This window comes from Anser anser (genome assembly GCF_964211835.1).
Source record: "Anser anser genome assembly, chromosome: 3".
Lineage (NCBI taxonomy): Eukaryota > Metazoa > Chordata > Aves > Anseriformes > Anatidae > Anser > Anser anser.
This window is the reverse complement of record NC_139722.1, coordinates 109,073,235-109,085,708: the sequence shown is the minus strand read 5'-3', so window position 1 is coordinate 109,085,708 and position 12,474 is coordinate 109,073,235. Positions and strand designations below refer to the sequence as shown.

At 74.3% G+C, this 12,474-nt stretch overlaps 2 protein-coding genes across 7 annotated transcripts; both read left to right on the top strand.

Annotated features, from left to right (window-relative positions):
- The first annotated feature begins 115 nt into the window (after positions 1 to 115).
- Positions 116 to 2,077, top strand: MRPL2 (mitochondrial ribosomal protein L2). Its single transcript, XM_083828619.1, has 6 exons — positions 116 to 422; positions 925 to 1,048; positions 1,142 to 1,257; positions 1,341 to 1,451; positions 1,683 to 1,756; positions 1,842 to 2,077. The coding sequence occupies exons 1-6, from the start codon at positions 176 to 178 to the stop codon at positions 2,058 to 2,060; spliced, it is 891 nt and encodes a 296-aa protein (XP_083684745.1). The 5' UTR covers positions 116 to 175; the 3' UTR covers positions 2,061 to 2,077.
- A 61-nt stretch (positions 2,078 to 2,138) lies between these two features.
- Positions 2,139 to 12,470, top strand: LOC310896384 (cullin-9-like). Of its 6 annotated transcripts, none has more exons than XM_083828585.1 (29): positions 2,139 to 2,919; positions 3,258 to 3,412; positions 3,497 to 3,985; positions 4,112 to 4,247; positions 4,583 to 4,773; positions 4,907 to 5,261; positions 5,381 to 5,576; positions 5,702 to 5,909; positions 6,017 to 6,210; positions 6,288 to 6,505; positions 6,600 to 6,813; positions 6,968 to 7,073; positions 7,331 to 7,558; positions 7,694 to 7,784; positions 7,862 to 8,033; positions 8,202 to 8,307; positions 8,437 to 8,532; positions 8,619 to 8,794; positions 8,997 to 9,130; positions 9,212 to 9,388; positions 9,584 to 9,693; positions 9,779 to 9,961; positions 10,194 to 10,342; positions 10,451 to 10,673; positions 10,755 to 10,920; positions 11,012 to 11,157; positions 11,279 to 11,396; positions 11,806 to 12,002; positions 12,095 to 12,470. In XM_083828585.1, the coding sequence occupies exons 1-29, from the start codon at positions 2,277 to 2,279 to the stop codon at positions 12,377 to 12,379; spliced, it is 5,862 nt and encodes a 1,953-aa protein (XP_083684711.1). In that variant the 5' UTR covers positions 2,139 to 2,276; the 3' UTR covers positions 12,380 to 12,470. The 6 variants fall into 6 exon arrangements, 5 of the variants coding, with proteins under 5 accessions (XP_083684711.1, XP_083684710.1, XP_083684713.1 ...); XM_083828584.1 differs by having other exon boundaries at positions 11,800 to 12,002; XR_014581444.1 differs by having other exon boundaries at positions 10,451 to 10,920; positions 11,877 to 12,002; positions 12,095 to 12,234.
- Positions 12,471 to 12,474: the final 4 nt, after the last annotated feature.

Below are 12,474 nucleotides of genomic sequence, written 5' to 3'. Positions count from 1 at the left end.
CCAACACCGGGAGCGGAGCCACGCCCCCACCGGGCGCTTGGCCACGCCCCCTCCGCTTGACCACGCCCCCTCCCCGTGACCACGCCCCCTCCCCGCGACCGCGCCCCCTCGCCCGTGGCCGCGACGCGCACGCGCAGTGGTAGCCCGGGACGGGGCGGGGGGGGCGGCGCGCAAGATGGCGGCCGCGGCGCTGTGCCGGGCTCTGGGGGCGCTCGCGCTGTCGGCTCCCCGCGCCGCTATCGCCGCTGTCGCCGCCGCCCGGCCTGTCGCGATATCGCCGCCCGGCGGGGCCCTGGCGGCCGCCTGCCGCTGCCTGAGCGCCTCGGCGGCGCGCTGCACCACCGACCCCACGTGGAAGTGCCGCGTCAAGTACACGGTGCGGCCCGTGGGCATGAGGAAGACGGGGGGGCGCGACCACACAGGTGGGCACCGGGGGGGGGACCGGGGGGGCACCGGGGGGCTGAGGGGGCACCGGGGGCTGAGGGCACGGGGGGCTGGGGGGGACCCGGGGGGCACCGGGGACTGAGGGGCACCGGGGGCTGAGGGCACCGGGGGGCACCGGGGGCTGAGGGGACCCGGGGGCTGAGTGGGCACCGGGGGCTGGGGGTGGAACCGGGGGGCTGAGGGGATCTGGGGGGGGGGACACCGGGGCGGGGGGTGGGCACTGGGGGGCTGAGGTGACCTTGGGGGCTGAGGGGACCCGGGGGGCTTAGGGGGCACCAGGGGCTGAGGGGGGCACCGGGGGGGCACCAGGGCTGGGGGCACCGGGGCTGGGGTGGGCACTGGGGGGCTGAGGGGACCAGGAGGGTGAGAGTGGCACTGGGAGGCTGAGGGGACCTGCGGGGGGCACTGGGGCTGGGGGGGACCCGGGGGGCTGAGGGGACCCCGACCCGTGTGGAGCCACCCCCCCCCCCCATCCCACAGGTCGCATCCGTGTGCGGGGCATCGGCGGGGGCCACAAGCGGCGGTACCGCATGATCGACTTCCAGCGGCTGCGCTACGAGGAGGGCACCGAGAAGGTCATCGGTGTGCGATACGACCCGTGCAGGTGAGCGCCGGGCGCCGCGGGCGGGTCCTGCAGTGCGGTCGGCCCCGCTCTGACCGCCCGCCCGCGCCTTCCCCCCCCCCGCCCCCCCCGCAGGTCGGCCGACATCGCGCTGGTGGCCGGCGGCAACCGGAAGCGCTGGATCATCGCCACGGAGAACATGCAGCCGGGGGATATCATCAAGAACTCGTCCCGCATCAGCAGGATGGCAGGTGCACGCCCCGGGGCTGCGTGCCCGCCCTGCTGGGGGCCCGCTGGCCGCTCCGTGCCACGCTCACCGGTTTGTCCCCCGCAGTGTCGGCCAACGAAGGGGACGCCTACCCGCTGGGGGCCCTGCCCGTGGGCACGCTGATCTGCAACCTGGAGAGCCACCCCGGCAAGGGAGCGCAGTACATCCGCGCGGCCGGTGCGTCTGCGCGGGGGCACCCGCTGGCTGTCCTCTCCTCTCCCCAAAGCCATGCCCTGTAGGGGTGGGGACAGCTGCGTGACGCTGCGTCCCGAGGGTGTCCCTGAGGGTCTGTCCTCCGGAGGAGGTGCTGCATGAGGGGCACGGGTGTTTGGGGACGTGCTCCCCGTGGTGGTTTGGGACGAAGTCCTGCCGCTCAGCACAGCTCCCTCCTCCTCTCGCCCGCTGCAGGGACTTGTGGGGTGCTGCTGCGGAAGGTGAACGGGACGGCCATTGTGCAGCTGCCCTCCAAGAGGCAAATACAGGTAGCGGAGCCGCACCGGCCCTTCCCCAGCCGCCTGGCCCCTAGCTCACAGCGGGGGGCTCACGGCTCTCCTCTGCCCCCCCCAGGTGCTGGAGACCTGCGTGGCCACGGTGGGCCGCGTCTCCAACGTCGACCACAACAAGCGGGTGATCGGCAAGGCGGGCCGCAACCGCTGGCTGGGCAAGCGCCCGCACACGGGGCTGTGGCACCGCAAGGGCGGCTGGGCTGGCCGCAAGATCAGGCCGCTGCCGCCCCTCAAGAGCTACGTGCACCTGCCCCGCGTGGCATCCACGCTGGGCCAATAAAGCGGTGTGTGCGCCTCCGCCGGTGTGTTATTGCTGTTAATGAACGGGGGGGAGGGGACTCGCAGGGCCCAGCCCCCGGCTGTCCCTCCCCTCGCGCATGCGCGCCGTGCCGCACACCCGGAAGCAGCGCGGAGCCGCTCGCTCTGTGAGCCGGTCCCGGTGGCGGCGGGGATGCTCGCTGCGTGACGTCACGGCTGCCCGGTACTCCCTGACATCATGCAAACGCTGCAGCCTCCGCTTCCGGGGGCTGGGCCTGGGCCCCCCGGTAGCCCTGTTACCCCCGGTACCGGCCTGCTGGTGCCGCTGGGCCCCGAGCTGCAGGCCTGCCCGCGGGAGCTGCTGCGGCAGCGGCGAGGCCACGACGGGCAGCCGCAGTACCTGGTCCGGTGGAGCCTCGTCCGCTCGGAGGAGCGAGCGGCGGGCGGCGGCTCCTCCGCGGGGCCCGATGCCGGGAGCGTGTCGCTGTGGATGTCCGCGGAGGAGGCGTGCGCCAGCTGCCCGGCGCTGCTGGGCGAGGGGAAGCCGGCGGGGCCGCGGGCCGAGGAGGAGAGGGCGGCCGGCCCGTTCCCCGCGGGCGGCGCGGCGCTGGACGAAGCCTCGCTGCGGGAGATGGAGGCCGACGTCGGGAGCCTGGTGCGGCGAGCCGGCCGGCAGCTGGGCGGCACCGGGGCCCCCGAGGCCGCCTCCGTGCTCAACACCGTGCACGTGCTGAGCGCCTACGCCGGCATCGGCTCGCTGGCGGGCGCCTTCAGGGAGACGGGAGCCCTCGACCTGCTGGCGAAGATGCTGTGCCACAAGGAGAAGCAGATCTGCCGCAGTGCCGGCAAGATGCTGAGGGCCCTGGCTTCGCACGACGCAGGTGGGGGGGCTGGGAGGGAAGCAGCGTGCCGTGGGGCTCGTTCATGGCAGTGCCCCCGGTAGCTGATTTTGGGGACACACGCTGTTCCCACTGTGGTGGCTGGTGGCTCAGAGCCCCCCCCCCCCCCGTGCTCCTGTCACTGGCACCGAGACCCCCCTGGCCACCCCAGTTGCTGGTGCCAGATTGCTCCCCACGTACACAGCTCTCCCCAGTAGCTGGCGTGTAGTCCTTGCAGGGCACGTGCATATGCGCAAGAGAGATGTTTTATCTCTCATGTGTCTGAGGGTGGCATGAGGGGTGCCTTTAGGGGGCCTGAAGGGTTTCTGTTGTTCTTACAGGGAGCTGGGCTTACGTCCTGCTGTCCCTGAGCCAGCAGGATGGCATCGAGCAGCGCATGGACTTTGACAGCCGCTACACCTTGCTGGAGCTGTTTGCTGAGACGACATCGTCGGAAGAGCACTGCATGTCCTTTGAGGACATCCACCTTCCACAGGTAGTAGAAGATCCTGGGTTTGGGGGAGCAAGCCAGGGTGGAGGCGCTCAGCCAGGCAGCCCCTGAGGGCCCTGCCCGTTGCAGATCCCCGGGAAGCAGCTGTTCGCCCTGGTGAAGCGCTACCTGCGCGTCACTTCCCTCCTGGACGAGCTCGGCAGCGGTGAGGAGCAGGGCGAGGAGCAGCCGGAGAGCAGCCATGTGAAGCAGGAGTTTGAGTTCAGCATGGCGATGGCCGGCCTCATCGTGGAGCTGCTGCGTGCCATGGGCTGGGAGCACAGCCACGAGCCAGAGCCGCCGGCCCGACAGGAGGCGAAGCCTCGCACCGCCCGCTCCATCTTCCAGCACGGGGCCGCATCCTGCACCGCTGCCCAGGCAGCCCCCGCTCCCCCACCGAAAGAGCCCAGCGCCTTCAAGACGCGCTCGGCCTTCCCGAGCCGCAGCAGCTACGTGGAGTACGTGCGGGCGCAGCTGGTGCGCGGCATGCGGGTGCGCTTGCTGGAGGACTACGAGCAGGTCAGCGCGGGGGACGAGGGCGAGTTTCGCCAGAGCAACGACGGCACGCCGCCCGTGCAGGTACCCGCCGCTGGGAGGACGGGGCCAACGAAAGGCCTCTCAGCACTGCTGTGGAGCCTTGCGTGGGGGCAGCACGGGTTGTCTTCTGTTCCCTCGGTCACCTCTGTGTTGTGCTCTCCTCCGCAGGTGTACTGGCAAGCCCTGGGCTGCACTTACTGGGTTCACTGGCACATGGTGGAGATCATCGGCTCTTCGGGGCAGGAGGAGCAGGAGGGCCGGCAGAGGGGGACGACGCTGACAAACAGCCACAAACTGGCAGCGGGTGAGCATCGCGTTGGCTGGGTCTTCAGCTCTTCTGACCAGCCCTGCTGGCGCTGTGGGTGCTGCTGGTGCTGGGTGACCGAGCCTTGCCCTGGTCCAGGCGCTGTGGGAGCAGTTTGGCAGAGCCCTCAGCTAGAGGTGCCCGTTTCGGCTCCGTGCTTCTGCTCCTGGCACATTCCCTCCCTCCTGTTGCCTCCCAGTCCTGCGGCAGGCTGGGGGGCGCGGGGACCCCTCGTGCCCCGGCCGCACGCGAGCTCTCTGTGGGAGCGAGGGGCCTGCAGCAGAGGGGGAGCTGGCGGAGCTGACGCTGCCTCTCCTCGCTCCGCTGTCCTGCAGTCGCGCAGCCGTTCTTCTCCAGGCCCCTGGGGGGGCTGTGCTCCCTGCCGTACCTGGGGGAGCAGCCGAGCAAGGCTGCGGAGACGCTGAGCCGCGCCGAGTGGTGGGAGCTGCTCTTCTTCGTAAGGCAGCTGGAAGCGCAGGAGCAGGAGGAGATCGCCGGCCTCGTCCAGCGGGAGCAGGCAGAGCAGGTGGGGGCCGAGGGGGCGAGGGAAGGGAGCGGGGCCCCGTGGCGGTGCGGCCTCGGTGTCCGGCTGGGTCCTGGCCCTCGCAGGGGGCGCGGGGTCCACGTCCGCGAGGGCTGACGCGGCCCCGTCTGTGCAGCTGCCGGGGCTGGACGAGGAGGCCCTGATCCGGCTGCCGGTGCCCGCGGGGCTGGCCCAGAAGGTGCTGCGGGTCTTGGAGGAGCGGAGCCGGGGCAGCGCCCGGGGCCACCTGCGCGGCTCCCGTGTCTACGGCAAATACTGGCCGGGCAGGGGGGCCGAGCGGGACGGCGGGGGCAGCCCCGCGGCGTCCTCGGAGGGTGCTGGCTGCGGGAGCGCCGGCACCGGAGCCACGCCGGCCGAGGCAGCGAGGGCCGAGGACGGCGTCTGTGCGGTGCTCAAGTCGGATTCCGAGCTGTTCGGCGAGCTGCTGGAGAGGGAAGGGCTGCACTTGCCGGAGGCGTCGGAGAGCAGAGGTGAAGCCCCCGGGGCACGGGCAGGGCGCTGCGGGCGCTGGGGCTGCGGGCGCTGGGGCTGCGGGCGCTGGGGCTGCGGGCGCTGCTGCCGCCCTGACGGCCCGGCCGCCCTCCGGCAGCGTGCGGCGGCTGCGAGGGGGCGAGCGGCAGGGGCTCGCTGGAGGAGGTGGCGCAGGTGGCGGAGGCGATCCGGAGCAGCGGCTGCGAGGCGGAGCTGCGCGTGGCGGGGCTGCAGCACATGGTGAGGGTCCTGCAGGAGGAGCCGGAGCCGGAGCAGCAGGAGGGCGGCGAGGCCCGGGGCGGGCCGGGGACCAGGTGTGTGGGGGAGCCGCGCGGGTGCTGCCCGCTGGGGCTGCCGGGGTGACCCCGACGCGGGCGGGGGAAGGCGGCCGGAGGGTCTGGGCGCCGGGGCCCCCTCCTGAGGTGCCCTCCGCGAGCAGGGAGAAGCTGGTGAAGGCGGCGGTGGAGCTGCTGAGCGCCGAGGCGGCCGAGAAGCGCCTGGTGGTGCTGGCGCTGCGGCTGGTGGCCCTGCTGATGGAGCGGCGCGACTGGCGCGTGCCCTTCGCCATGGAGGGCGGCGTGCGGGCTGTGCTGGCCTGCATGCGGCAGCACGCCGCCTCCGCCCTGGTGCAGCAGGCGGGCCTGGCGGTGAGCGGCGCGGCCGAGGGGACGCCGCGGGCGGCGGGGCCGGGCTGGGGCTGGCCCGCGGGTGGCAGAGGCGCCCGCCGCCCGCTGAGCCGCCCCGGGCCCCGCAGGCCCTGAAGGTGCTGGTGGGAGCCGGGGCCGGCGAGCCCGGAGGAGCCGTCGGGAAGCCCCCGCCCCTGAGCCACGGCGACGCGCAGCTGCTGCGGGAGGTCTTCGCCAGCATCGGCTCCGCCTGCGGCGAGGGCTCGCCAGGCCTGCTGAGCGCCATCCCCGCCGCCGTGCGCGCCATGCAGAGCGTCCCGGGGTAGGGACGGGGCCCGGGGCGGGCGGCCGCGGGGCTGGGGGGGCTGAGGGTGGCTCCACGTCGCCGTGTCCCCGCAGGGGCGCCTCGGGCGTGCGGAACGGCTTGCTGGTGCTGAGGATGCTGGTGGACGGCCACCGGGGCCTGGCGGAGCGGCTGGTGAGCGGCGAGCTCCCCGCGGTGCTGCAGAGCTGCTGGCGGGACGGGCAGGGCGCCGGCGGCCCCACGGCGCTGCTGGCCCTCGGCGTGATCAACTGCCTGGCGGAGCACCGGCTGCCCCTGGGCCCCGAGACCCCAGGTACCCTGCGGCCGCGCCCCCTCCCCGTGCCAGGCCCCGCGGCGGGCACGGTGCCTGGGCTGGGCCCGCCACCTCCTTGGTCCCGGTCCCGCAGGCGCGGAGGCCCTGCTGGAGGCGAGGGAGCCCGCGGGCGGCCCGGGGGACGGCGCCTTGTCCGAGGACGTGGTGGTGGCCCTGGAGCGGCAGCTCTGCGGCGGGGGCCCCGTCCCCTCCGGCGAGGCGTCGCAGGAGCGCCGGTGCTTCCAGATGCTGCTGCGCAGCCTGGAGCTGCTGGGGGCCGAGAAGGCCGTCGGCCTGCGGATCCTCAGGTGGGGCCGAGGGGCTGCGAGGGGGTCTGGGGGCCCTGCAGGACGCGCCCCTGCGGGCTCGGCCCTGGCCTGGCAGGGGGAGCAGGGCAGCGGGGCTGCCCCTGGCGGGGCCGTCTGCGTGCCGAGTCCTGAGCGGGCCCTGTCTGCCGCTCAGGATCCTGAACAAGTTCCTGGACGGCTACCAGGAGGACGCACTGCCCTGGCACGAGTGCGTGGAGCCCTGCTTGTCCTCCCTGAGCACCCACGGCAGCGACCGGGAGGTGAGGGGGCCCCGGCACTCCCGGTGGGCGGGGACGGCTTGGCTGGCTGTGCCGGGGGTGCGTCGGGGCCCCTGCCCGCAGCAGCCCGGCCTCATGGCACGCACTGGGAGCGGCCGTGACAACCGCGTCCCGGTGGCTGCGTGCCCAGCGGCAGCCCGGGCCCTTCGGAGAGGGGCAGGAGCGCTGCGGCACGGCGCCGGTGGGGCCCCGCGGGCTGCCGGCGCCGGGCTGGCCGCTCAGGGCTGCCTCCTCCGCAGGTGGTGCAGGAGGTCGTCGGCTTCCTGCACCGCCTGGCCGCTGCCAGCAAGGACTGCGCGGTGGCCATGTGCCGCGCGGGCGCCCGCGAGGCCCTGGGCAAAGCCCTGGAGAAACACAGCTCGGCCGTGCCGATGGCGCCGGCCCTGCTGGAGCTGCTGAGCGACTGCGAGAAGTTCACCGGCCTCCACCGGACGCTGACGGGCAGCATCTTGGCCGGCTGCATCCAGGTGGGCCTGGGCAGCCGGGGAGCCCGTCGGCGCGGGGCTCTGGGTCTGGGGGCAGCCCCCGGCTCTCCGCCCGCTGCAGCGGGCGCAGGGGAGGAGGAGGCAGGCCCCCAGTAACCGCCCGCCCCCGTCCCCCAGCTGGCGCTGGGGCAGATCGAAGAGCACCGCCGGAGCCAGCGGCCCATCAGCATCCCCTTCTTCGACGTCTTTCTGCGCAACCTGTGCCGAGGTGAGCGTGGGGAGCGGGGCCCCCGTGCCTGCTGTGCGTGGGCTGGCAGCTGGAGGCTCCGCGCGCTCTGCCCGCAGGCTCCAGCGTGGAGGTGAGGGAGGACAAGTGCTGGGAGAAGGTGCAGGTCTCCTCCAACCCGCACCGCGCCAGCAAGCTCACGGACAGGAACCCCAAGACCTACTGGGAGTCGAACGGCAGCACCGGCTCCCACTTCATCACTGTGCACATGCAGTGCGGGGTGGTGGTCAGGTAGGGCTGGGGGCCCCGGGGGGGCAGGGGCCGTGCGGGGAGGAGGTGGCTTCGGGGCTCTGCGCGAGCCCTGCCCACGGGCCCCATCCTGGGGGTTGTGGGACCTGGGCAGAGGCGTGTGGGGCTGGTGGGGGGCAGCTGGGCATCACCACGTTTGCCGCATTGCAGGGAGATGAGCATGCTGGTGGCCAGCGAGGACTCGAGCTACATGCCGGCCCGCGTGGTGGTGCTGGGGGGAGACAGCCCTGCCGCCGTCGGGACGGTGCTCAACACCGTGAGTCTCGCCCGGGCTGCTCGGGCCACACGGCTGCTCCTGGTGCCGCCCGATGAAGGCGGCCGGGGGAGCGTGGGGGCAGCGGGTGCTGGCTGCGCAGCACGCTGAGGGCTCGCCGTGTGCCTGCAGGTGAGCGTGCTGCCCTCGGCCAGCAGGGTGGTGCTGCTGAGGAACATGACGCGCTTCTGGCCCGTCATCCAGATCCGGGTGAAGCGGTGCCAGCAGGTGGGGAGCCGGGGGCCAGCCCGGGGGCTGGTGGCGCAGGGCAGCGGGGCCGTGCGCGAGGAGCTGAGGGCCGAGCTCTCCCGCAGGGCGGCATCGACACGCGTGTGCGCGGCATCGAGGTGCTGGGGCCCAAGCCCACCTTCTGGCCCGTCTTCAGGGAGCAGCTGTGCCGGCGGACGTTCCTCTGCTGCACCGCCCGGGCGCTCGCCTGGTGCCAGGAGATCCGCCGGGACCGGGGGCGGCTGCTGCAGCTCTTTGGCAAGTGAGTTCCCTGCCGGCTGTGCCCCCCGCCGCTGGCAGCCCGAGAGGGGCCGCAGGAGCAGCGGGGGTGTCCCGCGCTGGCCGGGAGGTCCCTGGCTGGGGGCGTCCTGCTGGGCTGCCGGCCCCGTGAGCCCTTTCCTGGGGGAGGCCGTGCCCGCCGGCGGCGCCCGGTGCCGCGGCGCGCTGCCCGCTGGCTGTTGCAGGCTGAACCAGGCGCTGCGGCACGAGCAAGACTTCGCCGAGCGCTTCCTTCCTGACGACGAGGCGGCCCGGGCCTTGGGCAGGGCGTGCTGGGAGGCCCTGGTGAGCCCCTTGGTGCAGAGCATCACCAGCCCAGGTACCTGCTCGGGCCGCGCCGGGCCCCTCCCCGCGCCGCCCCGTCCTGAGGCGCCCGCCCTGAGTCTCTGTGGCCTCGCAGACCCCAGCGGCGTCAGCCCCCTGGCCTGGCTGCTGAGCGAGTACCTGGGGAGCGGGGAGCCGGCCCAGCGCCCCCCGGCCCGCGGCGCCGCCTTCGGCTCCTGCGTGCGGCTCCTGACCCAGCTCCTGGTGCACGTGGACCCTGGCGGCATGGAGCCGGAGGAGGCGAGGGCGGCGGGTGAGCGAGGGGCTGCCCTCGGGAAGGGGCCACGAGTCCCGGGCCGCAGCCGTGGGGAGCCACGGGGGGCTCTGCAGAGGGCCCCGCGGCCCGGGGAGGGCTCGTGGCCATGCCTCCCCCGTGGCCGTGCTGCCGGCGCTCCGTGTGCGGGGCCTGCCCGCGAGGCCGCGCTGAGCCCCGGCTGTGCCCCGGCAGGCGGGCAGGAGGGCAGGAACAAGGAGGCGCCACCCAGGGTGGCGGCGGCGCAGAAGCCGAGCGGCCTGTGGGGCATCGTGCGGTGCTGGCGCGGCGTGGTGCAGCAGCAGGTAGGGCTGGGGGCCGGCTGGGGAGCGGGAGGCGTCAGCGGGACGGGGCTGCGGGTGCTCACCCCTCCGGTGCCGTTCCCCGCAGGTGCAGCGGTTCCTGGAGGCGGCGGGGCAGGCGCCCGATGTGGCGGAGCGGTACTGCGGGCTGTACCGGCACCTGCGCGACGCCACGGAGGAGCTCTTCGGGCAGCGGGCTGCCTTCGTGGTGGCCCTGGGCCAGGGCTTCGCGGGGGCGTTGCTGCGGCTCTCCTTCCTCGCCGCCCTGCACGTGAGTCCAGGCAGCGCGGCGCCGGCACCGGGCCCCAGCGGCCATCCCGGGGCCCTTGAGGGCGCCCGTGCCCAGCCGCGGGCACGGAGCTCTGCGCTGGGCTGTGCCAGGGGCCCTCGTCCCCTGCCGGGAGCCCTGGGGGCTCCCCCCCTGCTCCCTGCGGGGCGGCTGCCCCGTCCCTGTGCTGTGCCCACCCCGCGAGCCCCCGCACACCCAGCCCCGTCCCCCGCAGGTGAGCGAGCGGTTTGCCCGCTACCTGGACGGGAAGATCCAGGAGCTCCACGGGGCCGCGGGCAGCACGGGGCTGCTGCAGCAGGTCCTGGAGCCCTTCGTCATCTTCAGCGGCCTGGAGTTCGCGCACACCTTCGAGCACTTCTACCGGTGAGGGCGGCCGTGGCCCCGCAGGGCCCGGCGCAGGGCCCGCGGGCTGGGGGTGAGGCCGGGGCTGGGTGGCGGCGGCGGCCCTGACCTGCGCCGTGGCTGTGGCAGGCTGTACCTGGGGGAGCGGCTCCTGGCGCAGGGCCCCTCGTGGCTGGAAGGGGCCGTCCTGGAGCAGATCGGGCTGTGCTTCCCCCGCCGCTTCCCCCAGGAGATGCTGAGCGACTTGGCCGAGTCGGAGGAGCTCCGGCGGCAGTTTCGCCTCTTCCAGCTGCAGGAGCGGGACAAGCGGCTGCTGGGGCTGGGCGCAGGCCCGGAGAGCCCCGAGGACGAGGTGAGCGGGGCGGCGGGGCTGGGCCGGGGGCCGCCGTGTTCCTCGTGGGGTCCTGAGCTGCCCTCACGCCCGCGTGCCCAGGCGCCGGGGGAGGCCTCGGCGGCGGAGGCTCCGGAGGTGACGGTGCTGGCCCTGTCCCCGCGCTGCTGGCCCGTGTCCCCGCTGTGCCACATGGACGAGCCCGGGAGGTTTTTCTCGGCGGCGCTGAGCTCCCCGCTGGGCGACTTCGCCGCCTTCTGCGGGCAGAGTGAGTGTCGCGGGGGGCGCCCGGCGGTGCCGCCGGGTGCGGGGGACGCCCGGCAGCGCTGCCCGGCCCTGGCGCTGGTGTCCCCCGGCAGGCCAGAGCCAGCGGGGCTGGGCGTGCGCGAGGCCCCGGCGCCTGCAGTGGACGTGGCTGGGCCGTGCCGAGCTGCGGTTCGGAGACTGCGTCCTGCACGTGTCCACGCTGCAGATGTACGTCCTGCTGCGCTTCAACGGCGCCGAGGTAGGAGCTGGGGCCGCGGAGGCGGGGTGCAGCCGGTGCTGGGGCCGAGCGGGGCCGTGCCCCCCTTCCGGGGGTCTCCGGGCGCTGCGGTTCTCGCCTGGCCGTTGTTCCCCTCCCGCAGGAGGTGGCCGTGGAGTCCCTGCTGCGGGCCACGGGGCTCCCCGCAGAGCTGCTGCAGCAGGCGCTGGCACCGCTGACCGAGGGCGAGGGCGTCCTGGTGCAGAGCTGCGCGCTGGGGGGTGAGCGCGGGGCTGGGCACCCTCGGGTGGTGCTGGGCCGCCCCTGGGTGCTGGGTGGGGGCGGAGGGGCTGGGGGGGATGCGGGCGGGCCGGGGCGAGTCCGGCTGCTGGGGCTGAGCCCCGGGGACGAGGCTGGGGCCTGGGTGCGGGGCCGGGCTTTGGGGTGGGGGCGTGTGTGGGGCTGGGGATCGGGGCTGGGCGGCGCGGGGGCGCGTGGCCGCGCGGGCGGTTGGGTCTTGGCTTTGGTCTGCGTGGTGCTGGGGCTCGGGGCCGCGTGTGGGGCCGGGGCGTGGGGTGACGGCAGCGGTGGGAGGCCCCGGGCCGGGCGCAGCAGCCACGCGGGCGCCCTGGGGCTCCTGCAGGGACCGGCTCGGGGCCCGGCTGACCGTGGGCCGGGTGCTAGCTCCAGGTGCCCTGCGGCTGAACCGGGCGGCCCTGGCCCAAGCCTCCGGCCGCCACCTGAGGCTGCTGCCCCGGCAGAGGTACCTGCGGGCAGAGAGGGCTGAGAGCGGCGCCCTGGAGAGGAAGAGGAACGTCCTCTGCTGCCTCATCACCCGCGTCCTCAAGGCGGAGAAGCAGCTGCACATTGACAACCTGGTGTTCAGGGTATGGAGGCTGGAGGTGGGGGGGCGCGGAGGGGCCGCCCGGGTGCCGTGCCGCGTGCTGCCCTGCAGCGCAGCGCTCCCTCGCTGTTGTAGGTGATCGATGCCTGTCAGAAGGGTGAGCTGGGGCCGGGGCTGCAGTTCCTGAGCTTCTGCTGCCACAGCGTGGACGTGCTGTCCTGCGTCCTGCACCTGCTGAACCAGGGCTACCTGCGGCGCCAGGAAGGGAGGCCCCACGTCCTGGAGTACGTCCCTGCTGAGTCCCCACCGCCTCCCACCTCCCAGGCCCAGCCCCAAGTTGCCTTCCAGACTGTAGAGATCAAGACAGGTGCAAGCCCAGCCGCTGCTGAAAGGAGACAGACTTTCTCCACCTTCAGGTAGATAAGGACCAGGCTGGGCCAGCAGGACAGGGGCTGGGCCCAGCCCTTCGTGAGGACTTCCATTTTGAATAAACGAGCCAAGCTGCACCCAGTCCC

Bases quoted from the DNA above. Each gene is read 5' to 3' on its own strand.
- MRPL2 (XM_083828619.1), top strand. From the start codon at position 176: ATGGCGGCCGCGGCGCTGTGCCGGGCTCTGGGGGCGCTCGCGCTGTCG. The intron at 1,049-1,141 runs GTGAGCGCCGGG...CCCCCCCCGCAG, and splicing joins GTGCGATACGACCCGTGCAG to GTCGGCCGACATCGCGCTGG. The intron at 1,757-1,841 runs GTAGCGGAGCCG...TGCCCCCCCCAG, and splicing joins CCTCCAAGAGGCAAATACAG to GTGCTGGAGACCTGCGTGGC.
- LOC310896384 (XM_083828583.1), top strand. From the start codon at position 2,277: ATGCAAACGCTGCAGCCTCCGCTTCCGGGGGCTGGGCCTGGGCCCCCC. The intron at 9,389-9,583 runs GTGAGCGAGGGG...GTGCCCCGGCAG, and splicing joins GGAGGAGGCGAGGGCGGCGG to GCGGGCAGGAGGGCAGGAAC. The intron at 11,397-11,799 runs GTGAGCGCGGGG...GCCGGGTGCTAG, and splicing joins GCAGAGCTGCGCGCTGGGGG to CTCCAGGTGCCCTGCGGCTG.